The 27,669-nt window shown below is 38.3% G+C and overlaps 1 protein-coding gene across 2 annotated transcripts in view; it reads left to right on the forward strand.

Moving 5' to 3' along the window:
- scrn2 (secernin 2) overlaps positions 1-27,393 on the forward strand; it is a 40,827-nt gene extending 13,434 nt beyond the window's left edge. The window contains exons 3-8 of one of the 2 annotated variants that reach the window (XM_036543708.1): positions 5,492-5,673; positions 20,726-20,925; positions 21,434-21,649; positions 22,709-22,874; positions 25,501-25,681; positions 25,954-27,393. In XM_036543708.1, the coding sequence (XP_036399601.1) occupies positions 5,492-5,673; positions 20,726-20,925; positions 21,434-21,649; positions 22,709-22,874; positions 25,501-25,681; positions 25,954-26,109 (1,101 nt within the window). In that variant the 3' untranslated portion in view covers positions 26,110-27,393. The remainder of the gene's footprint in view (positions 1-5,491; positions 5,674-20,725; positions 20,926-21,433; positions 21,650-22,708; positions 22,875-25,500; positions 25,682-25,953) is intronic. The other variant, XM_036543717.1, reaches the window with a different exon arrangement.
- The last annotated feature ends 276 nt before the right edge of the window (positions 27,394-27,669 follow it).

Raw genomic sequence — 27,669 nt, forward strand, 5'->3', positions numbered from 1 at the left:
CAGATGTCATTACCTCGGCTTGCAGTATGAATGTAAAATTAACTATTTGTTTAGAAGAGACATGATGAAGTTGTATTTGTTTGATAGCTAGCTAGCTAGCAAAGTGGGTGAAAGCCAAATTAACTAGCTAGCTACTTGCACATTCAGCTGAAAAGCACAAATACCACCTTGCAAACACAAGTCTAGCTAGCTAGCTACAATACAAACAAAACAATAAATGTAACTAGCTAGCTACTGTCACATTCCGATGACAAATACAAATATCCCCTTGCAAACAAACACAAACACATAGCTAGCTACAATAATAAACAATGAACGTAGAAAGCTAGGTAGCTTTCTACGTTCCGACCCGCTGTTGTTAGCCATTGTTAGCAATACCAGTTGATAACAACGCATTACGCGGGATTTTGCGCATACAGACACCATAGCAACATGTCCACAGATAGACGTTAGACAGTACTGTGTGTACGACTGATTTAATGAGACACAAATAAGACAGAAGTGCTAATAAACAGTATAATACTACAGCTTTCATTACTGTTGATGCCCAGAGCAGCCATCTTGGATTTTGAGGTCGGGGTTGGTGAGGTTCCTCCGACTTTCCGAGTCGGAATTCCGACTTCAGGGGGCATTCTTGTTGAAATTTCCGACTGGGAACTCGGAAATTCCGACTTCCAAGTTCAAATGGAACGCACCAAGAGACCTGGCTGCAACAACATCCTCTCTTTAAATGTCAACAAAATAAAGGAGATGATAGCGGACTACAGGAAGGTGCAAAAGGGAGGGCACACCCCCTTACACATCAATGGAGCAGAAGTGGAGAGAGTCTCCAGCTTCAAATTCCTCAAAGTACACATCTCCACTGACTTCACCTGGTCCCTCCACACAGACGCAGTAGTTAGGGCAGCTTGTCAATGCCTGTGCTTCCTGCCGAAGCTGAAGAAGTTGGGCATGGCCTCAGGTATCCTAACCAACTTTTACCGATGCACCACCAAGAGCATTCTGTGTGTTTGCATCACAGTCTGGTACGGCAGCTGTTCTGCCTGTGACCACAAAGAATGGTGAAATCAGCAGAGCTCATCACTGGCACCAAACTTCCAGCCCTTCAGGACACCTACAGGAAACTGAGGAAGGCCCATAAAATAACCAAGGACTGCACTCACCCTGCACACAATTTGTTCCAGACACTGCCTACCGGCAGGCGCTTCAGGAGCATACAAGCATGCACGAACAGGCTGAAAAACAGTTTCTATCCCCACGCAATAAGACTCCTCAACAGTCATTATTCACCTGACTAATAACTCACTACTGCCTACTCTGCCCACTGCTAAATCACTGCTGTATCATGTGTATGCTGCATGCTGCTGTTTGTACTGTACTGTATTGTTTGTTGTAATTGTATGTTGCAATTTGCACATTTGTATATAGATATTCATATACTGTTTTTTATCTTAAATTAAACTTTCTGCACTAGTTTAATTTTTATTAACTTACTACCTCGCACTCAGTGCCTTCTATGTTATGCCATCACTAGTCTTCAGTGATACAGGTTAGCAGAGTCTACCTCAAGAATTCCAATGCTCAGTTACCCTATGTGATGTGTGCAAATGACAAATAAAAGACTTTGACTTTGACTTGACTTTAACGTTCAATACTTAACACCTGTACAATTAGTGTAGATGGATTTCCATCAGTCAATCAGTCAATCAATCAATCAATCAATAAAAAAATATTCATTAGAGGGTATTTTTACAATCACATTTGTAATGAATAACTGAATGGGTAGCATAGCCTAGTATGTTTGTGGAGGGAATAAAAAAGAAAACCCAGGGAAAAAATGGAAAATTATTCCCTGACTCCTAGAAAATGAGGTTGAAAACCCCCTCTTGGAAGTTCTAAAATTGGGATAACATGAAAAAGCCATTGATTCATTTTTTTGTTTCATTATGTACTGTATAAATATGGATGATACTTGGGTAGTCTAACTAACTTTAGAACTGTAAGGAAAGGGCTGATATTTGGTTTTTGAGGATATACATTGTTTTGTAGAAAGTGCTAAATGCACAGTTGCAAAGTAGATCATTCTAGAAAAACTCAGTGAGTTGACATTCATAAATCAACAAAACATGATTTTTTGTGAACAGTTTAAGTTTTTCCAACTATGAGAATGGATAAACTCTATCACAGATGCCTGCAATCTTTATTTTTTACCTTATAAACTCTGATGAGTTTTTTCTGTTGCTTTTAAATAATAGAGCATTACATCATAATACCTAGGTAGCCGTTGGATGGTATGTATTTGGATATGTGTAGTGTTGAATTGATGATGTATACAGTTTAGAATGTGGAGTAATGTAGGAAAAAAAGTTTCTTCTGAAACTTAGTTATCTCCATTATGCCAAGTGTATCTGAATGTAATTGCATTTGTTATCAATGTGATTTTCCCTAGCTAAAATGGGTGTTACTACTGATTTATGTTCTGCATGATAAGAACATGGAAATATAGTTTATATTAGGCATAACAAAGTTTACTGAAAATGCATGAGAAAGAGGTGATGTAGCATTTTTTGCTTTAATAAGAGCAGGAGTTATTAATGTATGGTAGGTTGTTATAATGAATTAGTTTCTTAACATTTTTCAACATTTAAGAATTTGATAGGAAAGAAAGAAACAAGATGTGATTTTACAATGGCTTTGGAAAGTATTCAGACCCCTTCACTTTATTGTGTTATAGACTTAATCTAAATGGATTAAATGCATTCTTTTGGCCATTGATCTATATACAATATCCCATAATAACAAAGCAAAAACATTTTTTAGAAATTTTTGTGAATTTATTAAAAATCAAAAACTGAAATATCTAATTTACATAAGTATACAGACACTTCCAAATTGAGTTCACATGCATCCTGCTTTCTTTGATTATCCTTGATATGTCTCTAGAACTCAATAGGTGTCCAATTGTGGCAAATTGAATTGATTTGACATGACTTAGAAAGACACACTCCTGTGTATATAATGTCCCACAATCTACAGTGCATGTCAGACCAAAAGCCAAGACATGAAGTCCAAAGAACTCTCTGTAGACCTCCGCAATCAAATTGTGTCTGTCATAAATCTGGGAAAGAGTATAAAACCATTTCTAAAGCTTAGAATGTTCCCAGGAGTACAGTGGGCTCCATCATTGTGAAATTTGGAACCACCAAGACTCTTCCTAGAGCTGGCTCTCTGGCCTCACTTAGTAACCGGGCAAGACGGGCCTTGTTCAGGAAGATGACCAAGAACCCAATGGCCACTCTAATGGAGCTTCAGAAGTCCGCTGCAAAGATGGGAGAACATGCCGGAAGGACAGCCATCCTAGTAGACGCACTCTGTCCTTCAGTCCTTTATGGTAGAGTGGCTATACCATCCCTATGGTGAAGCATGATGGTGGTAGCATCATGCTATGGGGGTGCTTATCAGTGGCAAGGATGGGGAGACTGGTCAGAATTGAGGAAAGGACAAATGCAGCCAAATACAAAGTGTTCCTTGAAGAAAACCTGCTCCAGAGTGCAGACAACCTCAGACTGGGGTGAAGGTTCAACTTTCAGCATGAGACTGGAGGGGCTTCAGAAGAAGTCTCTAAATGTCCTTGAGTGGCCCAGCCACAGTCCAGACTTGAACCACATAGAATATCTGTGGAAAGACCTGAAGATGGCAGTTCACAGATGTCCCCATCCAATCTGACTGAGCTTGAGAGGATCTGCCATGAAATATGGGAGAAACTGCCCAAATTCAAGTGCCCAAAGCCTGTAGAGACTTACCCAAGAAGGCTTGAAGCTATGATTGTGGCCAAAGGTGCTTCTACAAAGTACTGAATAAATGGTCTGAATACTCATGTAAATGGGATATTTGAGTTTTTGATTTTTAATAAATTAGCAAAACATGTCAAAAAGTGTTTTTGCTTTGTCATTATGGGTTATTGTGTGTAGGTTGACAGCCAAATGAATACATTTAGTCCATTTTACATTACGTCTATAGCATAACAAAGTGTGCAAAAAGTGCTAAAAGCCATTGTATGAGAATAGAAGATAACAATCTGTATTCCACAGTGGATATCCATGTTTTTTTTTTTTATAATATATGATTCCGAGTGAAACCAAAGGCGAGCCAGAAGACCTGATCAAGTGAAGAGGGTGAGCAACACGGATGATGGGCTGACACTGTTTCACTCTTCTGACAAACTGGGTGTGATTTCTACTCTTCTGCAAGTGGGTTTAGATAAGCACAAATACAAAAAACATACTACCCAGGTATATGAACACTGAAATTTTTCTGTTCATACTTTGTTGAAACAAATAAGAGAACTCCTGTATAGATAATATTTTGTTTATTGTATTTTTCATATTGAGGACAGTATTTTTTTTTCTTATTGGAAAAAAAAACTGAACAAAACCTGTTACATGGGTAGTCTTTACATAAATCCCAGATATCATCTTTTCAAACTTGGCCCAGTGAGATGTAGTTGCTGTGCATCACTGACATAGCACAGGTCTTGTAAGGTGTGCATGTGAGTGAACATTTGTTTGGTAATGTGATGAGTCTAACATTCAATAGAATGAGTAATCACCAATTAAGACTGGGTGATGACAAGTTTTGGTGGTAAGATAAGTGAATAGTGATGAAAAATGAATAATATTTTAATAAATAAAACACAATCAGCAGGTGAAGTTTTTAGACTTGATTGCTGCAAGGTGTCTGGTGCCATGTTTGAAGAACTAATTATCAGATGAAATGATTTTGGAGATTAAAATTGTGTCTGTATTGTTTACTGTAGACCTGAGTGTGGTAACACTTTGCATAGCGTTTTTACAAACAGATTTGTAAAAGGTAAAATAAGCGTGTGTTGGATCTGGCTGGAGGCATGAGTTAAGGGATATAAGCGGAATTTAAACTGAGGACCTGAAATGTAGAGGGAGAATTTAATAGGGAATTGTGTTTTTTTAATTGACTTAACATTAGATTTGAGAGGAATTGAATTGACTCTGAATTAAAAGATCTGATCTAGAATTGTAACTGAATTGATGGAATTTACAGGGAGAGGCAGTTGAATTGAATTTTGTGGAATTGATCCCAACCCTGATGTGTAGTAAATCTTATGAAAAAATGTGTATACAGTGCCTTGTAAAAGTATGAAGACCCTTCGACAAATTCTCACATTTTACTGAATTACAAACAATACATCGAAATTTCATTCTGTGTGAAAAGCTCTGTTTTATTCTGTTTAACTGCAAAACAATTAATAAATAATAAATTTTGAGTTTCAGTTTTTGAGTTTCATTTTTAGAATAAAATTTCACACAAAACAAAATCTCAATGTATCATTTGTAATTTAGTAAAATGTGAGAGGGTGTCAAGGGTCTGAATACTTTTGCAAGACACTGTATATGGAGATATGTGTGTGTTTGGTGTTTGTACAATGTGTATAGAGTCTCAAAATTTCTTGTTGCAGTGTACATACATTGAAATTCCCCAAGCAGAGCACACCCTGGCGGTAGTATTAAGCCGGCCTGCCTGGTTGTGGGGTGCTGAGATGGGGGCCAACGAGCATGGTGTCTGCATTGGGAATGAGGCCGTGTGGACCCGTGAGTCAGTCAGTGACAAAGAGGCTCTTCTGGGGATGGACCTTGTTCGGTAGGCACTGCAGAACATCGCCTTACCAGTTCTGTTTGACCCAGATCACAGCATGAGAAATCCTTTACATCTTAAAGAGCCATTGTATCCAAATGTAGCTGATACATCACTGAATTTGAAAAACACAGGTTGACCAAATTATTTATTGAAATTATTTCTTCATCATTTGCTTTAAAACACTCATGTTCATTGACACCCTTTCTTTCGCCCTCTAACATCACTAAGTTTCACAATCTAAAGTCTAAGTTGAAATCTTTTGCAAAGTACCTGAGATGGCAAGCAAGGGGTGGAGTTTTTTCCCCTCACAGTTACAGCTATACTACTCTTACGAAATGTTTCAGGACTTTCAAGTATCATGGTGGCATATTTTCATCTCAACATTTGGTTGAACTTTATTTCACAGTAGAATATTTGCCAGTTATTTACCAGAATATTACTTGGAAACAAGTCAAATTTACTCAGAAAAATGGTAAGAAACATCTGATGAACCTGAGTACACTGTAAAATGTAATCAGCTAACTTGAAAAAAAAATCAAAACTTATTGCCTTGATTGAATTAAGCAAACATTATTTATTTAACTCAAATTAAGTCTGAATTGCCATACTGTTCTGAGTGTTCCACACTTTATATAATGAGTCAAGGTAACTCATAGAGCCTGAGCTTTCTTAACCAGTGTCTGGATGTATGTGTAATAGAGTGCTCTGAGTATTCCAACACTTACACAGTGACTAAGTGTTGGAATAAGTTTCTTAAAATGAGTGAGTAATTTTCTTAAAATATTTGTTTTCTCAAAACATTTACTCTGATTTGATTGTTAGAAACAATGTGGCTGTAAGCCGGAATATGGAAAGCAGAAGTTAAGCGAGTTCTCAGTTGCTAGCTAGTTGCATGGTAAAGAAACAAATTAAACATTCCTTTTTCAAGTCCTCAAGCACCAGGAAACGGGACACTGGCATCCCAGATCCAAAACAGAAATGTTAAAATAATTGTGCTATACTTAAAACAGTATCTAAACTGTAACAAACCCTGTATCATGGATTTCAGCAATACTTAAGTCAACAAACTGTATCTGAAGCATGTTTGCATCTTGAATGATAGTTGCCCATCTTGAATTTAGACTGTTTTTCCATTCATACCATCCTGTTGGAGATCCCAGCTGTTGAAGGCCAGTTTGATGTTTGCTAATATGTATTTTTGTCAGAGAAGCTGGAGCAACACACAAACACAATGATAGCCATTTCTACTGTGCCTGTTTTAATGAAACAACTGCAATGACACACATCAACAGGTCATGACAAAAACTCGCAGCGCCAACTACTGTCTGCTAATAGTACATAACATCTCTCAACCTAATTATGTTGCTAAACATTACCCCAAAATTTCTTTTACAGTCAGAATAAAACATGGAAGGTTCCTTCTTTCTGGTATTTTATTTGTGTGTGGAATCATTTTCTTTTAGAATTAAATACAGTGTTTTATGCCATGCACAACTCTAGTCCTAACTTAAACTGGCTAACACTCAGGTGGTTTAGTTATTCTCAAAGGATCACGTCTACCAGTCTCTGATACTTGGGTATCTCCAGTATGTGGTAGTTCAGTGGAATGATGTGTGGCAGGCAGCTCAGTCAGCAAGACTGGAGTAACTGGAGTTCCATTCTATTCAGGGTGAGGTGTTGTACTGTCTGCACTGTGTTGAGATAGCACAGGGAGGCTGCTTGCAGGAAGCAATGTAGAGCTTGAGTGTGCCTGCTCATGTCGCTGTTTAGAACATACCAACATTTGGTCAGCATGGCATTTCCGTACTCCTTTGTCTCTGATATATACCTTACAGGAAACTGGTCCAGTCTGTGCCATAACAACACCTTGTGTCAATTTCACCGCCTTTTGGTAGTCATGCACAAGGACAGGTTCACCCACATCAAAGTGTCTTGCTTTAGAGCATGTCTGCTGGCACTGCTGCTGTAAATCATGTGATTGTTATACAGTCTCTGCTACACTAGGCTTAATGATGCCCAACAGTGCAACCTGAGCTTCAGGAACAACATAGCTGGTGGCTCCTTGGTTGTGACGTGGGGGATTGTTACGGTAGGTTAATATAAATGTCAAGCCATTGTTGCACAACTGCTGTGAATATTTAAGGGCATGTTTGAATGTCTGCACAATGCATTCTGCCAATCCATTCATAGTAGGATGGTAGGGTGCTGAATGGATGTACTTGACACCATTGGACTTACGGAATGCAGTAAATTCCTCAGAACAGAACTGAGGGCCACTGTCGCTCCTGAGAGTGTGAGGGATGCCATAATGACTAAAAAGACCTCTCAGGACTTGGATGGTCTTACATGAAGTTGAGTTATCCATGATATTTACGTCAGGCCACTTGGAATGGGCATCAGCTTGTGATGTGACCCTCAAACGGGCCAGCAAAGTCGACATGAATTCTTTCCCATGGTTTGGAAGGCCATGTCCAGGGGTGAAGGGGGTGCAAGGCCTGGCTTTTTTTGAACTTGCAAGACTGGCAGGATTTGGCCTGAATCTCAATTCAAGAGTCTATACCTGGTCACCACACATAACTTCAAGCTATATTCTTCATCCTCGCTATGCCTGAGTGTGCTATATGCAGTTCTCTCAACACCTGTTGGCATAGCTTGGGAGGCACAATGACTCATATGCCCTACATCAGGCACTCTTGGTGTACAGTGAGCTTATGCCGATGAGCCAGGAATGGTGCCACCTCATCACCAGTGTCTTATGTAGTTGGAACACTACCAGTAGTGACCATCTCCAAGACAAGAGACAGAGTGGAGTCAGACATGATGTCATGTCTGATGTTGGTACTACTGATGGGTACTTATCCATGCAGAGCGCTGGGTTGATAGTGACCTTGAAATTACTACAAAGTCTCTCTTTACTGTTTTTCTTACTGATTGGAACCATGGGCATGGCCCAGTCGCTATGTTCAACTGGTGAGATTACTCCAAGTTCCATGAGGTGTGTTAGTTCAGCCTCTACCTTACATCGGAGGGCATAAGGCTGGGTTTAAGAGTAACTTTAGCTTTGATTCCTTTCAGTGTGCCAAGCTCATCTGAGATAACAGCGGAATGCTTTTTTTTAACACATTAGCTAAACTAATTTCCTTATTTATCTGTACTGCATATGCAGTCCTTAAATCTCCCCAGTTTAGCTGTTAACCTTTCCCTTCCAGACTATGGTGGTGCCTCCACTCTCACTACATACAAAGATAATTTAACAGGCTGACTTGTACTTCAATGATTCCTTCTGGTGCAAGCAGCTGACCAGTGTATGTTTTCAGCACAATATCTGCAGGCTGCAAAGGCACATGTTGTAAAGAACTTTTGTACTGTTTCAGAGAAATCAAGGAGACAGCAGCCCCAGTATCTAATTCCATTTCCATTTCTTTTCCTTCAACCATTGGCAAAACACAGTTGTGTGAAAACCACCCTTTTTCAGATAATGTGTTCAGAGTTAGTTCATCATCTGTGTCAGAATTTATCTCACTTTCACTTTTGTTTGTATTGACATGATGCACTTGTCACTTTTTCCTCTTTCCCTCTGCGCCTGTACTGTTTCCCTTTAAAACTCTGTTTTCCTTCTCTTCGTTTTTCCTTTTTTTCTGGGTTTCCTCTACTCTAACACATTTGTCCAATATGCCCCTTCCTTCCACAAATGAGTTTTTATCTTTGTACCAACAGTTAACATCAATATTATTTTTTCCACATTGGCGGCATTTTTGGAGAAATGATGCAAGTTTTGGAGAAACAGCAGTGTTAACTTTGAGCGAAACATCAGGTGCTGTGCACCTCGTGCCACCATCTCCGCTGACACGGCATAATTCACCGCTTGCTGAAACATAAGGTTCTCTTCAGTCAAAAGCAGTTTCTTCACTGCCCTGTTTAGTCTTCAAACCAATCTATTCCGTAGTACATCCTCTAAATGCAAATTCACAATGTCTTTTGAATACCACAACAAATTCACGTCATCTGATGAGGGCAATTCTGCACAGTGTGATGCAACCATTACCGATTTAACTTTATGAATTTCCACAGGTGGCTTGAAAAAAGAAGTGGATGCTTGATGGAATGCCATTATTTTCTGCTTTACATGTTTACACAAGTGAAAACACAGTACAAGTTTCAACAAAGTCACACACAGTCTAATGCCACTTTTGTGGAATTGCATGCTCAACATGTTGAATGTGTTATGTCAATAAGTGCACTTTTAGTACACTGATATAACACAAGAAGCACCACAATTATAGTACCGCCGCGAACTGACACAAGGCGATTTTACTATCTTACTATCGACAATTATAGAATAAAAAAAAAAGAATAAATGACTATTTTTCCAAAATATCATGTCAAAATAGACAAAATCACAGATTACCTTCTCAATTATTGAGTATTATGAGTTAGAACTAAAATCGCTTCCTTTTGTTCCAAAGATCAGTGCCATAGATGTTCAGTACACAGTTTACTGAGTAAGTCAAGGTCAGGGAGGGGAATGGCAGTCCTCCTACTACCCCTACAAGCTGATCCAATTTCAGATATGGCTGGTGCTGCAGGTGAAACACCTGACCTCTCACCCAGGAGCAGGAAGAGGGAAGGAGACTGGAGGCTCTCTGCAGTGTTCTGCAGCAAGGCATAATTCAAAGCATACATTTCTCCAAGTTAGCTTTAAGTTTTGGAAATAGAGCAAAAAGATCAGATTCAGAAAGTTAGCTGTGGCCCATAGACCCTCATCCAGCTAGTTACAACTTGCATACTAACCATAAGTAGCCACATTCTAGCCTGTTAAACCCTTTCTCAGTGTCAAGGGATAAGGATAACACATGAAGGAAAGGGTTGCCACAATTTTTAATAATGTGAATGTGAATTTACACGTTATCAGATGCCAAATGCCCTTTTATGAGTCTTGTCTGATCGTAATGAATCAACTGTTCTAAAAAGTTTCATATAGGTTGCTAAAACTGCATACAATTTCAAATCTCAGGGATATAATTACATATATTGATCATTTTATAAAATGTCAACAAAGGTCTTTTCTTGTAAACTATTAATACAATGATTACAGTAATCTCTTTGAAAAGTACCAGTAGATTTATTGCCAAGCCAGACCTTTCCACCATGAGTATGTGAATATAACAAAGATATATAGTGATGATGGATATTAATTTAAGAGAACCAAGACCTTCACTTCACTCTCCTCATCTGTAGCCTTCATCCACTGCTCTTAACTATCTTCTCTCCTTCCCTAACTTCTCTATTTCTGTCCATCATCTAGATTTCACTGGCTGGCCGTGCTCCAACTGCTTTGCGTTGTGTTGTGTGACATCTTCAAATAAAACCACTGGACACCAGGGTTGTAGCCAACCGCAAGTATTCTCTCTCTCTCTCTCTGTATAATTACAATTATAAGAGCAAAGCAAAGAGTGGTAAGCTTCCTCATCTATATACCTCTCTCAATCAAGTTCAATGCAGACTGAAGCAAATTTATGACAATGAATGACAATATAAGTATATAATATTCTGGATATACATATTGTTTTAGATATATAATATTGTCCTAAATAATACCACTTATCAAGTATTTTATACATACAAAAATAAGCCCTAATGACATGTACAATAAGTGAATAAATTGGGTGTGTCTATATTAATAAGATACATATATATAACATAGTGTAATATAATACTTTATAATGAATTATAACTATTACTTTCATACCTATATTAATATGTCTATATATTACATTCATTAACACATATTCACTTTACAGTAGCTCACTTGTTAAAATATAGCTTCCTGCACATTCGTCCAAGGAATAGCGATAGTAAAAGGTGACTCATGCCAATTTGGATAACATACACGCTACAGTTAGCTTTAGCGAAAGAAATACAATAGAAAATAGTAGCGTCCGCCATTCTAAGTTACATGAATACCATTAGCTTTAACGGAAGAAGTGTAATAGAAAATTGGCGCGTCCACCATTTTAAGATACGTACATGCTACTGTTAGTCTTACACAAGATTAATGCAACCGCACATTTAAGAGAACATGGTTATGGGAGTACATACCTGCGTGTAATTAAAATTATAAGAGCAAAGCAAAGAGTGGTAAGCTTCCTCGTCTATATACCTAAACATGTAGAAAAGGAAATAATGAATTGGAAGCACGTTACAAGCTGAAATGGAGATCGCTAGCTAGCAGTAATACATAGCGAAAGCTAGCTGGCTAACCAGCTCGATCACAAAGGTCTATAAAAACTCATTTTTAAGATGAAATACATAACCAAAAATTACGTAGTTACATCGCTGTACTAACAGTACGTAACAGTAACCATTTTCATACATGTAAATCATCATACAAGTCTCTAATCTTTAAATTCATCTGTGCGCTATAACACGTACCTCTCTCAGTCAAATTCAATGCAGACTGAGGAAAGATATGCGAGTTACGTCACTACGTTGCTACACTTAACAGGTGATGTGCTAGGACAATTTACAATCGCAGGTACTCCCTATAACCGTAAAACAGAGGAATTAACACATGTTAATGGAAGAGCGAAGGATTTCCTTGTGAAATTAAATACAACAAATACAGAATATCAGATATGTAAATAAAAACATTTTCTCATCTGCTACATTTCCATAACACTAGCTGCACAATACTGATAAATGATATCATCCATCTTCTCTAATGTCATGACCCTGTCTAGGGTCAGGAGCATGAACAAAAGGGGTAGGATGGCAAAAAAACAAAACAAACAAAAACGGAGAGACAAGGCTCAGTATATTTCAAAGTATGTATTATACAAAGAAGACAACTAAGGCTCACAAAGCTACTAAGTCCACAACCAATGCCAGCTGTAAGCAGATCAATTAACAACAAGGCATTGCTCCTGGAAAGCAAGCCTCGCGTCTCAGGCCATCAACGCAGACTCCCATTCTGAGTACGGCGAACGCGGCTGTGACGACAACAGCGGCGAGGCGTGGCTCCAATGCAGTGTGGCTTCCCCGACAATGCAGAATTACGCCCTTTTTATAGAGCGGAACTTCCAATCATACATCTGCGGAAGGAGCAAGCAATTAGGCGCCATATGCCCACAGGATGTCCTGAAACATAACAGGGAACACAAAGGAACAGAACAAGGCAAAGCACAGGCAAAACACATGCAGGGACGTAACATCTAACTTGGTCTCTGTTGTCCCTTACAACCTTTCTAACACCCCTACCAAATCCCTATTGACTCTCCCATTCCTTCCTTTTATTTGCCCTAGGCCACTTAACTCTAAGCTTCAGCCCTCCACTCTTCTCCCTGCCTGACAGACTGACCTCGCTACTACCTCCATCTCCCTTTATAGTGTTTGTTCCATCCTCCTCAGTAACAGGGGTAATGACATCCTGCAAACTGTGAATTTCTACCTGTGGCTGGACAAGTAAACTGACTTGACTGACTGAAAAGTACTGCTCAATGCGACAGCCCTGCACTCCCTCTAACAAACACTTTCTCCTTCCCTGATTTGTTCTGAGGCCGTTTGCTGTTGTTACTTTCTGCCAGCCACAAGAACAGACCTGAAGCTTCTTTCTCTCTACCACTGAGCCCCTATCTACCGTTGATGTGCTAATCCTTCTCATAGTCTCATCTGTTCCGTGGTCTGTAACGGGGTAATCTGCCTGTGAGTCTTCTTCTGCTCTTGCAGAATAGGGGTCTCTCCTTCATCTGACGAAAAGAGTAAAATTTTGTAGAAAGGCTCTAAATCAATATCAATATCAACATAAAAGTCTTCCAAAATCTCATTTACTGACTGGATATTAGTGAACAGCTCCCCATTTTGTTCCTAATACCAGAGATGTGAGCCCTTTTTTGTCAAACTGAAGGCCAGCAATATTCTTGGCCTAGCTCCATTTGCATAATATCATTGTCTGGTGAGGTGTAAAATCAACTCAGCTTTAGCTAAGGACAAGGCATTATAGTCTACCCTCAGTGCAGCAATCAACTGGCCTCATGTTTCAGAGAATTTCTGTGACTATCTTCTCTCCAAGCTTAAGTTCAGAAAATCATGTTCAAATTTCATTGTTAGGACAATGCCGCACAATTTCCTCCAACAAAACACTTGGTAACTTCAAACAAAGATTGAGGTTTCTGACGTGTCAGCATTAAAATTCCTTTAGTTTTGTGTGTAGCTGAGAGAAACTCCCATCTTTAGGAAGACCTAAACACTCCCATGTTTAGGTTTTCCTGTATTACCTCAGTTGATTCTATACTGTTGGCTAGACCCCCTAGTTTTGTGTCATCTGCAAATTTTACTATTTTACTACTAACCTCTGCATCAAGATCATTTATGTATATAAGAAATAGCAAAGGCCCCAACACCGATCCCTGCGGGACTCCACTTCGTACAGGACCCTGCTCTGATACAATTCCTCCCACAGTTACAGTCTGCTTTCTATTAGACAACCAACTTCAAACCCACTCAGTGGTAGCTCCTGTAATTCCTGCAGATTTCATTTTCAATATGAGCCTCTCGTGCGGAACTTTGTCAAATGCCTTTTGAAAGTCCAAATAGATAATATCATATGCTTGGTTTAAGTCCAGACATGCTGTAGCTTCCTCAAAGAAGTCCAGGAGGTTTGTTAAGCACGACCTCCCTCTGCGAAAACCGTGTTGGCTATCATTTAGAACACCATTTGGTTCCAGGAATAATTCCAAATTATCCCTAATGATGGATTCCAGTATTTTGCATGCGATACAAGTTAAGCTGACAGGCCTATAATTTCCTGGTTCAGTCCGGTCTCCTTTCTACACTGCCATGTTTCCAGTCATCAGGTATTTCTCCAGTTTTAAGGGATTGCTTAATAATAACTGTCAGAGGCTTGTAAACCACCTCTGCTAGTTCTCTGAGAACTCTTGGATATATTATATCAGGGTCTGCTGCCTTATTTGTTTTAAGTTTTTGAAGTTTATCTAGTACTTCTGCATCATTTAAATCAATTTCATCTATAAGTCTCTGAGAACTGACTGCACCTGAAGGCATATGCAAAAACACTTCATTAGTGAAACTCTCCACAAAGTAACTGTAGCTTTGTTATCGTAAACCATAACCACATCCTTATTTTTTATTATTTTTATTTTTATTATTATTTCATATATTTTTATTATTTTTTGACCATAACATTGAAAAAAATGTTTAGAGTTGCTCTTTGCATCTAGTGCAATTTGTCTTTCATAACACCTTTTGGCTTCCCTTATTTTTTTCTTAACTTGAGCTCGCATATTACTGTATTCAATCTTATTACTAGCTGAGCTCTCCAACTTGTATTTTCTAAATAATTTCCTTTTTTGTTTCAAACTGTTCCGTAGCGACTTATGCATCCACTGTGGATGCTTCTTTTTCAGTATATATAGCTATATATAGCTATCATTCTAACAATCATTCATTCATTATAACAATTAATTTTCAAATAAAATATGTAAGTCTATCACAGTTAATCAATAGATAAATGTAACTTTTGGTTTGCATCTATGAGCACCCCTTTGGACCTATTTTTGGCCCAATAATGGACCACCACATAGTAATATTTATTTTAAAATTGATGGATGTACTGCCTTTACAGGTGAGTTTTTGAATAAAAGCAAGTGAGACATGCTTCTGGCATAAGAAATCTAAACATCTAGTTTAGAACATTCCAGGATGTTATGCATATTCTAAACTCAGCCCACTAATTCACAGTAAAGGGATAATTTACAAGGGAAAATTACAGTAAATGCCTAACCACAAAAAATAAGCAATGATATTTTATAGGACAACCAAGTGTGTACAAGTATCTGCATGTATCAGATCCTCCAGGGGTCAGATGCTGATGCAGATGCTGTAGATGTGGCAGTAGGGAACATAGCTTGGCGGAAGTCCAGCTTCTGTAATAGCGCTGAAATGTTCTTGTCTGTCAAAAAAAAAAAAAAAAAACTTTGATAAAAAAGAGAGGGTTTGAGTTTGAATTTTTGTCTATTCTGTGAGGCCATAAGTTCAAAACGAAAAACAGCAGCACATGCTTGAATAGAATAGCTTGCCTGTCACCATACCTCAGTAGCTTGAGTATCAGAACACGGGATTTATTGGCCTTGCCACCATAAATCCGATGCATCCTCTCTATCTCAGTGTCTCTGCCTGCTAATAATGGCATCCACCAAGGGATATTAAGTTTAGGAAAGCTGTTAGCATCCTGCCTCTCCTCACTCACTGGGAGGCCCACTAGTCAAACATTGTCCATCCTCCTACCTTTCAGCTCAAATAGCTTTACAAGGAGGGCACCTCTCTTTTGTTTCATGTCATCCAGCTCTTACCTATCAGCTCTGGCAGAATTTTGTACTATACAGATCCTGAACTGCATCTTATTTAGCTATTTAGTCTGTTGCTTTCTAACCCTAACTGGCTAATGAATAACCTGATAACTGTCAGACATCAAAGCATAGTCTCAGCTGAAACTTGACTGATTACTTATTACTTCATCAATAGCCTGTTTCTGCTCAAAGTGGGTATGCTGTACTCCATTCAAATTACTGTATCAAGTTCCTCTTTCAAGCTGCCAGAGCTGTCCTTCAGGAAATGATGTAAAAGACAGTTGAGAGGCCATCACCCTTAAAATTATTTTCGGATATGAATGAAATACTGAATTGTAGAGAGACCGCTAAGATCACATCTGATTTTGTGAAACCAAGACTTTGTACTGATTTTTTTCCCTTTACTAACCCTTCTTGTTGGAATGATATTGTCTGATACACTCATGCACCAACACAAGTGTTTTTTACGCTGCAGTGGAGTACAGTGAATGAATTAAGTGCCTTCTAGAGGATGGTTGCGGCTTAACTGAAATCTTCCAAGCAACCTGCAGGCATCTGATGAGTAATGGGATGCCTGAGAGCAGTGACATGAATAATTCCTATCCGCATACCATCCCAGTCACCATGAGCTGATGATACAGCTGGGATTGAACCCAGCCATACACCTCGACTTGCACTCAAAGTAAACGCCTCAACCACTGAGCTACTCAAGAGCTCCGAAACTCATCTTACTGATTCTGAATGTAACAGACATGAAAGAGGTTTGCATCTCTGCAAGTGAGATCTGAACCTCTGCTCTCATCACTTTAATCACCATTGTGATTACCAATTGAGCTAAAGGCAATTAGTCCTTAGCTCCATGGGCTCCATGATGCTGTCTAGCTATCTCTAACCTAATGACATAACCAAGAAAAGTGTTTTGTTATGTGCTAACCTACTGGCTTTACACAGAACTCACAAGCTATGGTCCTTTCAGCTCTGCTATGCTAACCTCCCTTTGACATCCTCCTTCTTTGCAGCTGTTTTTTTAATCACACTGTTGGATGTGAAGTCAGGGCAAACACAGGGGTTGCACTTCCTCTCTTTATTCTAGCAAATGGGACATAGCATAATGTCAGGATAAGTTAGGCAACAGGAAATGTGTGCAATTTTCTGCCAACAAAGTTGATAAAAAGTTTTTTTGCTGATGATAGGGCATGTAAAAATATTAAGTTTAAAATCTACATTCAATCATCTTTTCAATGTACATTCTATCATGTGATTATATGGTTTTCACATAGTTTGTAGGCAGTTAATAACCTATTTAGGGAATTATTTTTTAAGAAAAATGCATTTCATCCAATTTTTTCCTTTTTTGTTTTTAACGAAGAACTTTAAAAAAAGAATTCTCAATGTTGTAAAAATGAGCTCAGGGTGTTCGGAAAGTAACATTACTTATTGACTGGCAAATATCAACCACCATTATATTACATTAGCATTTCATTTAGCAGCCACCATTTTAGGATCCAATAAATTTTTATCTAGCTAGTTAGGAAATGCAATTCTGACACATTACTTGAATAACAGACCTGGCAAATGGACATAAAAACATAGTATGTCAGAAGGTTATGTTACGCAACAAGGCAATCTGTTTTCTTGAATACAATCAAATAAAAACAAGTCAATTTCTCTTACTCTTACTGTCATTGGGTCTATATAGCTAGCACTGCTTGGCATATAACTGGCATTACATAATGACTGCCATATTAAAACAGTGTTGTTAAAAAGCTAAACTTTCATAATCGCTAATGATTGGAGGAAACTCAATTCAATTATATTGTATGCGAACTTAATTAGTTATTACAATCCACCATCAATTTCAATGCATGATATATTATTTTGCATGAAAAATGAAAATTTAACTCTTCCAAATACAAAGTTTTCTGCTGGAGACAGAAAGACAGGAAATGGAAGTAAGCAATATTGCTTTGCTCTGTCATTTCTTCTCATGGTCTCATATCGCTGTTACGCTGATGACACTGAACTGTTCCACTTGTTACCCCCCTCTGATGGCTATCACAGCTTGCCGAGCTGATGTGTCCTCATGGATAGCTCAGTTTTGTTAAGACAGAATTTTTGTATCTCCCAGCTATGTCTTCTCCTTTGTAGGACTGATGGACACAAACTATATAGCGGCAGCTAGTAGAGCCTGTAAAATGTGCAGTCAAACCCCTACAGCTCATTCAGAATGTTGCTGCTTGGTTGGCCTACAGTACACTAATTCTCCATTGGTTACTGGTGATGGCTTGCATCTGTTTCAAAATGTTGGTTTTACCAACATTTAGCCTACCAGGCAGTGCAAGGTTCAGCTTCCCATGTATTTTCAATAGATCATCAGATCCCACATACCAGCCAGACCATTGCTCTCAACCACTTCAGGAGACTTGGCTATCCTCTCACAGTTATGCATCCTGGTCATGTATTCTGTCCATCTTCGTCCCTGTGTGGTGGAATGAGCTATCTGTTGCAGTCAGAACTGCTTAATAGGCACATTTTTTGCAGAGTGAAGATGGTTCAGAAGCTACCTCATTTCCCATACCCTAGTGTGATCACTTGTTCCTTTTTTATGTATCTTTTGTATGTTGTACATTTGTTGTTTATAGTTTTTTGTAGTTGTATAATTTTTCACATAATAATAGAGATGTTGCATTTCAAGTACATTTTTGTTTTTGTGATCTCAGAACCTTGTTTGACATAGACACATGTTGATTATGCCTAGCTGTGTCCTTGTTTTTTTAAATTTCATGCTATTTTGTAAAATGCACTTTGGAATTCACTCTGGATGAGAGTGTCTACTAAATGACAAAATTTAAATCTAAGTTTTTGGTTTGAAGCATTCCATATATTTCAGTGGTCAGATTATTGGATTGTGAGAGATAAAAGTAAACTTGTTGACAAGTTAGAAGACCTCTTGTATTACAGTTAGTGGGCTTTATAGGTAGAGTAGTATGTTGTCTGTATATTGACTATTCTATGTGTAAATGTTGATGCTTTGGTTCCAGTGGTATAATCATTCAAATGCAAGCTGCTAATGGTTCAATAAATATCACAAACAATGAAGATGAGAGTAAACATCCTAATCTTGTGACCGAGTCGAGTGAAAACTCATGAAATTAGTGATGACTGATGCATTGGATAAATTATTCTCCAAACCTGTTTTTTAAGGTAGCAAGTAAAAAACTACTGATTAAATTGAACAGACAAAGCAGATCATGATGATGTCCCTTGATAAAACCTGTTTGATCTAGATGATTTAATGGTGGGATGATAGGCTCAATTATAATGGCAGAAGTTTACTAATAAAGTTGATGTCTGTGTTGAGGAAGAGAGGGCATTGTTCATGTGAGGTAGTATGGTTGAGGAGCCTTGTATTTTCCTGACCATTTTCATAAATAATAAATAATAATGGCATGTGTGAAATAGCATCTGTGAAAAATTCAGCAGGGTAGCTATCAGATCTGGTTTATTATTGTTAGGCATCAAGTTGACTACTTTTTTGAAGTCATCAGACATGCAGCATGTCTAGTGTGCTTGATTGTTCTTTAGTGGATTTTGTTGTTAATTGTTGATAAAAGTTGATAATGTTGTTTAAACATGTACGATTGTACGATGATTTGTATAGGTTATTGTAAAATGTTCTGAAACTATCACATATATCTTTTGGAGTCTGCTTTGGGATAATCAGTATTCTTAATTGGTATAATAAGTTTTAACCCATTCCTTTTCAGTGGGGTTGAAATTAATTTTCCTGATTTGGCATTATATTAAAAATAAGTGTGTCTAAAAAAGTGTTTGCATGTTAAATTATTTAAATTTGGTCACTCTTAGTTCCTTTGGAACTGATTTTGAATAGGTGTCTGAATTTGAAATATTTATATATTTTCTGTTGTGCGTTTCATCTAAACATGGAGAATTTTTCCACCAAGAACAACTTCTCCAGTTTCCCAAAGTAATGTGGATGATGTTGATGGAGAGTTCAGGGAAAGATTCCCGGTCTCTCTTGAAATATGTGTTGAATTCAGGGTCTTTCAGCAATGATGTGTTAGCTTCAGTCCAATGAATGAAACTAACTGGTGCATGGACCATGCATTGAACATGATGGAGTTGCTTCTGAGAATAAAGTCATTTCAAGAATATGGTTTATGGTGATTTGAAAAGTAAGAACATTCTGTCTGATCTGTGATGTGTAGTCACCATGTATCACCAAGACTGAAGTCATTCTTGTACTGTCTCAGGTTTTCGGTTGAATTCTGTGGTCTTGAATTCCCTGCAGTATTAGAATATTTGACATTTGGATTAATGACAATGTTGAAGTCATATGATGATGATAGTAATAATAATAGTAATAATAATAATAATAATAATAATAATAAAACAACAATAATAATAAGAAGAAATGATCTTTTCATATATAAAACTGTGTATACTGAACATCCCCACAAGCAAAATTTTTCTTGGGACAGATCCCCCATTTTTCTCTGATGTTACCTTGCATTCTGACAAGATGTTTTGTAAATATATTGTGTGCTTGTCTTTAAGCAGTTTTATATGAATGAGTGAGATTAGTCTGGATTACTAAATATGCTGTACTAAGGATTTAGAAGAGGGCTAAGGAGGTGATTTAAAGCTCAGATAAATCTTCTATGTGGCAGGCTGGGACTGGAACGTGGGGAGACCGCTAAAACGGCTCTGGATGTGATCACCAGGCTCCTGGAACAGCATGGCCAGGGGGGAGCCTGTAGGGAAGACCCTGTACCATTCAGCTACCACAACACTTTCTTGCTGGCTGACCGCTCAGAGGCCTGGGTGCTGGAGACAGCTGGGAAATTCTGGGCAGCTGAGAGAATCATTGGTGAGAATGTGGGGGGACTTTTTTGGCAGTGACAAGTGTTGACTCATGTTTAATGAAAGAAAAGACAGTGTACCAATGTGTCTGAGGTGTGGAGAGAACACAGTTTTAGTGAACTGATGCTGCATTGAGTGAAGTCTAGAGGATAATTCGACAGGAATCAAACATTTAACAAAAATAACATAAATTCGGGAAAATTTTATATTTTTTCTGAGTCACAGCTCTTTAGGTCTGGAAAATCATCTTTTTTAACACACTTTCAGACATTTATACATTTCAACTCACATTCTTGAACTGAAAATCTAGTTTATACGATACTTTCCTTCAAACCTTACGTATTGCACCGCAGTCACCTCTCAGTCTCTCAGTCAATTTTATCTGCACTTCACACTACACATTTCCAGTCCTGTTTTTCTTCTTTTGCTTACCTTTCTATAACTGACATTATGTGAATTTGCAGATGCAGATGCTAGAATAACTGTTTGTCTCTTCTTACTGTTTGCATGTGCAGAGGGAGTCAGAAACATCTCCAATCAGCTGACAATCGGGTCAGACATTATGGCAGAGCACCCCCAGCTCCGCAGTATAGCTCAGTCCCAGGGCTGGTGGAATGGAGAAGGGGAGTTTAATTTTGCCATGGCCTTCACCCCTGACCAACTCCCCACCAGAATGGAGGCTGCTAAGAAACGGTACCAGTGTGGCACTGAGCTGCTTCGGCAACATGATGGTGAGGGGCTTTGGGTGAAAGATGCTTTCATACACACACTGTCTGAAGCACAGATACTGAAAATATTACAATGGCTTACTTGAGTATTATTGTTAAATATGCTGTTTTCTGGGCTTCAAGGAAATTACTTATGCAGCTTGCTACTAAAGTATCAGGGTAATCCTAAAGATAAAGACATTACAGTTGCCTCATCCAGATATAAAATATGTAGCACACCATTACCAACAATTAATTATAAATATGTGGATGGGCATGAATAATAACCTTCCAAAATCTTAGCCTTATGGACAGACATTAAGTTCAAAATTTGTGAATGAGACTGACAATTGTTTGACGGGGTATTGAGAAAAAGAAACATCATTTTGTGTGCTGGGCAGTGCGTAAACTGTTAACGAGTTACATTCAGCTACTGTATGTGGTGTAACATGATTTGAGGCAGCACTAAACTGACAAGGATTTAGCAGTGGCTTTCAGAAGTAGTTAGGGGAGAATTTATACCTAATACCTAGCATTGCTAGACATTTGATTAATATGAATTATGGAAATATTTAACACATTTAGTGTATGTGGCAGAAATTAACATTGTAAGACTGGCTTATACTAGTGGTAAAGCAATATAAGGATTGTTACAACTTTAAGAAAGATTCCTAAAAATCCTGCTGTCTATGTCCTGAATAAGCAGGATTCAACCAACTGCCTACTTCATCTCGCTAAATGATCTTCTTGATCCCAAGTATTCTGGCTTTAAGGCCAACCACTCAACCACAATTACTCCTCTTTTTTCACATTCCAGTCAGCAAAAGCAGCCTTCCTGTTTTTGGTGCTGATCCCCCTATCTGCCACATTTGTCATAATTAACTATGAGGTCCTCTTTTCCACTTTGGCAGAGATGGGTAACTCAACCCCATGCTGAAACAGAGCCCTGGAAAGGCCTTTTCTGTATGAATGAAGGATCTGCCCCCACTGCAGCTACCCATGGTTTGAGACAAGAATTGGATTATAGGACACATCATGTTCCCTTCCACTTGCTGGTTCTATAAATATTACTACTCCTCCCAGGCAAAGTGACTATGGAAGTGATGATGGGGATCCTGCGGGACAAGCCCAGTGGGATCTGCATGGATTCTGGAGGATTCCGCACCACTGGGAGCATGGTGTCTGTCCTGCCCAGGGACCCAGGCCTGAAATGCATTCATTTCTTCACAGCAACACCAGACCCATCCAGGTATCAAACCCGCTGTCTGTTTCTGAGGTGTGTCAGAGTCTAGAGGGTCTAGTGATACTGTAGCTGTCTTCCATCTGCATTTACGTCACCTGACAGTCATGAAAGGTTGGTACAGTGTTTACCCTGACAAATTGACATGGGCCATTTGCTCTGAGATTACATTTACATTTTTTAGCTTACTGATATTACATTACACTACTGACATTTAGCAGATGCTCTTATCCAGTGTGATTTACATTGGTTACAGTTTTTTTAAACAATATTATCCATTTATACAGCTGGATATTTACTGAGGTAATAACAGGTTAAGTACCTGGTTACCAAGGATACAGCAGCAGTGGCCCAGAAGGGAATTGAACCAGCAACCTTTCGGTTACAAGTCCTGCTCCTTAACCACTATGCTACACTGCCGTCCTGACAATAACCAAGATATCACAGTGGTGAAAGAATTGCCTTTGTTCCATGGTAGATGGTGGATAGGACTCGAATGTATAGCATAGTGGTTAAGGAGCAGGACTCGTAACCGAAAGGTTGCCGGTTTGATCCCTGCTGGGACACTGCTGCTGTACCCTTGGGCAAGGTACTTAACCCACAATTGCCTCAGTAAACATCCAGCTGTATAAATGGATAACATTGTAAAGAACTGTAACCTGTGTAAGTCGCTCTGGGTAAGACCGTCTGCTAAATAATGTACTGTAATGTAATGTAATAGGTTGCCCATGGTTTCCTCACCTCACTACCCTCAAACACTCTGTGATTCCTGTGATTCCTCGGGTGCCTTTGAGTTGTTGGTTGCTCTCTTCCAATGAGTGCCCACTCCAGTGTGTAGTGGTCTATGTGCAACTGTATCAGAGGATTGCATTTATTGCATCTCGCTTTAGCAGTCCTGTATGATTTCAGAGGTTGTCATGGAGAGACAACTGATAATGTAATAACTCTGGATGATGTAATAAACTTGCTGAATGGTTAGTGAAATAACAGTTATTATGTTATCAGATAACAGTTTTTGTGAATAATAATTTCAGTGAATAATGAAATGACCTAACCCAACTTACCAAGTTGAAGTTACATTATTCAGTAGAAATTACTTGAAGGTCATTATGTTATCCATTCAGCAACTTTGTTACATTGTCTGTGAGTTATTATATTAACTAATTCTATGACATTATAAGTGCTAAATGTATTAAATTATAAAAAAGTTATTACTTCATGTCGAGTTATTGCAATATTGGTTGTTACTTGAGCCAAGTATACAAATGAAGATTCCAAAACAGAGTTGCATAAAAAGGAGACAAGCTTTAATAATAACAGTAACATATGACAAATATGGAAAAGGAATATTCTGCTGAAGACCAGTAGTTCAAGTAGATCAAATGGCTACCCAGCTAACAGTTTCTAGACCCCAGTACATTCTAGGAATGCTTTCTAAGTTCTTTTAAAGTAAGGAGGGAAAGGAAAGTAAAGAAATGTTCTTTTAAATTCAATTAAATTATCCTAGTTTTCTCAGGAAAGTTCTCATCTTGAAAGGGTTTTGTGAAAGTCGTGTTACAGACTCTATATAACTTATTCAGAATGTTATTGGAAAATGCGTTGAAGCAACAGTCACCAAATGAACAATATTATGTAGAGGGTTTGAAAGAAAATATTCATTACGATCAGGATGTAATTTTAGTTGTTAAAGTTCATTAGTAACATTCAAAAGATTGCTTGAAAACAGTCTCCTAATGTCCTAATCTGAACATTACTGTAAAACATTAAGGAAAGGTTTCTTAAAATTGTTATTTGAGAAAAATAGACAAACCTGCAACAACCTTTAAACCTTTAACCTTTCAAATAAATAAGATACCAAATCTTTTTGACTGGTGTCTTTCCTTGTCAATAGGACATAAAAAATGGATTATGGATCATTAGCCCATTTTTATATTAATTTTGTCTACCAAATACTAGTCTGAAAGTCACTGATATAAAAGTATATAATAGCATTTGTCTTTTTTCTGGAGGCCCTCTCAAGTGAATTTCTGGCAATACATATTTGGCAAATATTGAGTGATGGAAGACGGGAGCTGCACTGCAGGATACCGTCCTTATTCAGCTCATGCTTTCTGTGACCAAATTGAATACAATGAGGAGTGCAACATTTGTTTGTTTGGCTGTGTTGGATTTCGGTGAAATTGATACACTTGCAAGCTGTAATGATCACTAAAATAATCACCACTATTCTTCAGCTGCCAATCCCTTCATTCAACATTTTAATTGAAAAAAATAGCATGAAACTGAACTATTAATTGGCTATCCTTAGTATCCAATATATGCAAAAAAAAAAAGGTACAGCTGGCTTTTGAGATGGAGGTAGAGGGAGGGTCAATCTGTCAGAATATGACATTGCCCTGTTCACCATTAAAATCAGGTCCTCTGTCTGTGCCATGTGTCAGAATATGTGTTCTAATTGTTTGCTAGCATGTTAAAATTTGTCTTTAGCTATGCTCATCAGTAGGTATTTCGGCCACTTGAGTGAAGCAGAAGCATTTTTGTTGTTCTATCTTACTTTGTGCTATCTCACTGTCAGATTAGGGGTCTGTTTTCACCTGTCAGTGTTGGGTTTACCCTGATCTCCCTGTCCTTGTAGGTCTGTGTTCAAGCCCTTTATCTTCACTGAGTCAGTGATGCCAGTACCAAGAGTCATGTCTCCACAGTATGGGCTGGATGACCCTGCCAGAAAGCAGCCACGCTTCCAGACCAAAGTGGACCGACGCCATGAGCTATATAAAGCCCACCAGGCAGCTCTGAACACCATGGAGACCAACCTGGTGAATGAGGGGTTAATGTGTGGCCACAGGAAAAGAGAGGAGTTAGAAGAGTGTATCACTGTCCCCCTATCATTAGCAGAGCCTTTGAGTTCTTAAATGGCACTGTGTGGATGAAAAGTTCTTCAACAGTTGTCATGGGTTTTTTCAGCATGCTTAAAATACTGTGTAAATTTTATTTAATTTGCACTCTGTGACAGTGCACAGTATGTGGAGGTGAATTCATTAGTCATCCTGAACTTCATCTTACGTTTATCTCACTCCATCTCTCCCAGGAGGCAGGGTCTCAACTGCAGGAGACTCTGCGAAGCTTGGAGGCTCAGTGTCTGACTGACATTGCTGCATTGCTGTGTGGGGCAACAATGGAAGGGGAGGAGCTGGGGGACCTATTCTTTGACTGTGTGGACACAGAGCTGAAGTTCTACCAGTGAGTGTGCCGAGGTACAGAGAGAGGGCATATGTTAATGAATGTGTGACTCAATACTGAGAGGTTAACCATTGTGTCTACTGTTAAATTTATACTTTATGTTTATGGTGATGAATATTTACCAATCCCAATTTTATGTGATTTTGCTGGGCAGAAAGTCTTATGTTTGTTATAGCCAATACCAGATCACTGAAGAGGAGAAGCATAATGACACGCACAGCACCCTTTATACAGGTAGCCTAGTCAATACAACGGTTTATGTAGACTGGGATATTGTATATTTCCATATATATATATATATATATATATATATATATATATTAGCATACTGTAGAAGCAGTAGCTCAAACTATTATTTGTATATGTGCAATAAACCACAAGAGGAACAATTTTCTTAGCTAGTTATGGGTACAATCCATTGACACTCACCCATTAGTATTAGTATATTGACAGTTAATTAACCTTAACAAAGACACTTTTGATTTGGGGGCAACTTAAAAACATATTTCTGTCATGTAAAAATTATGATCTTATATTTGTTGAGTATTTCACTACATCAATTACCCAATGAAATTGTTGAAAATTAAATGTCACTAATGTGATCAGGCTTCCTGATGTCAGCTGAAAGCATACTTAAACCCTGTTACATGCTACCCTCAGCACTGAGTTAGCTTCAAAGACAATTTGTCACACCTTTTAAAGACTTATAAATGATTCAGACACAGCCATTTTTATCCTCCTTACTTTCAAACCTCCTTACTTTTCGGAATCATTATTCAGAATGTCACATGTACATGTTGGGTAATTGCTGTTGACAGCACTGCAACGCATACACACACACACACACAGCTTCTGTTGACACTGCTACACTGGCTTCTTTTATTTTGTCATTCTTTTTTGGAGTTGCTTTTAACCCATCCCTTTTAATATACTGAAATCCGATGGTTCATATGCAAGAGATGTAGATGAATGGCAGACTCCACCACTGTCCCTCAAAACACCATACAGGTGAAGCCCACTTGAGCTACTGGTACTGGAGGCCATTGTGTATAGTGGAGTTGGTCTGAATGCAGTTAATCTTGTAATCTTGTATGGTATTATATTATAACTACCACTATCCCATCTTACCAAGGAAATGTTTTCAGAACATTTCAGCAACATCACAAGATCTGTCTGGCAATGTGTCATCCAATCAAATCAATATAGCAACACAAATGGGAGAGTGGAACTATATGATCAGTAGTGTGCTGTAAATGTAATAAATGAGTAGTGAATGAATAAAATGCAAGCTTGGCATTAATAAGGTGTCTGTATTTGATTGAATGCAGTCCTTAGTTGTTGGAGCTCATGTACAGGTAATGTTGTTACAATATTTCACATTTGCCAGTCATACACATGTATATGTAAAACAGTATGTGTATCAAGAGCAACAGTGCATAGTGTCACTATCCCTGTGAAATTATTCTTAATTACTCAATGTAACCATTGAGTCTGGTTAGTAAATTCCAAGACAAGTGTCCCAACAGAGTGGCAGTCTTGGAATGCCAAAGGTACTATTTTACCA

Source organism: Megalops cyprinoides, chromosome 1, assembly GCF_013368585.1.
Source record: "Megalops cyprinoides isolate fMegCyp1 chromosome 1, fMegCyp1.pri, whole genome shotgun sequence".
Classification (NCBI taxonomy): domain Eukaryota; kingdom Metazoa; phylum Chordata; class Actinopteri; order Elopiformes; family Megalopidae; genus Megalops; species Megalops cyprinoides.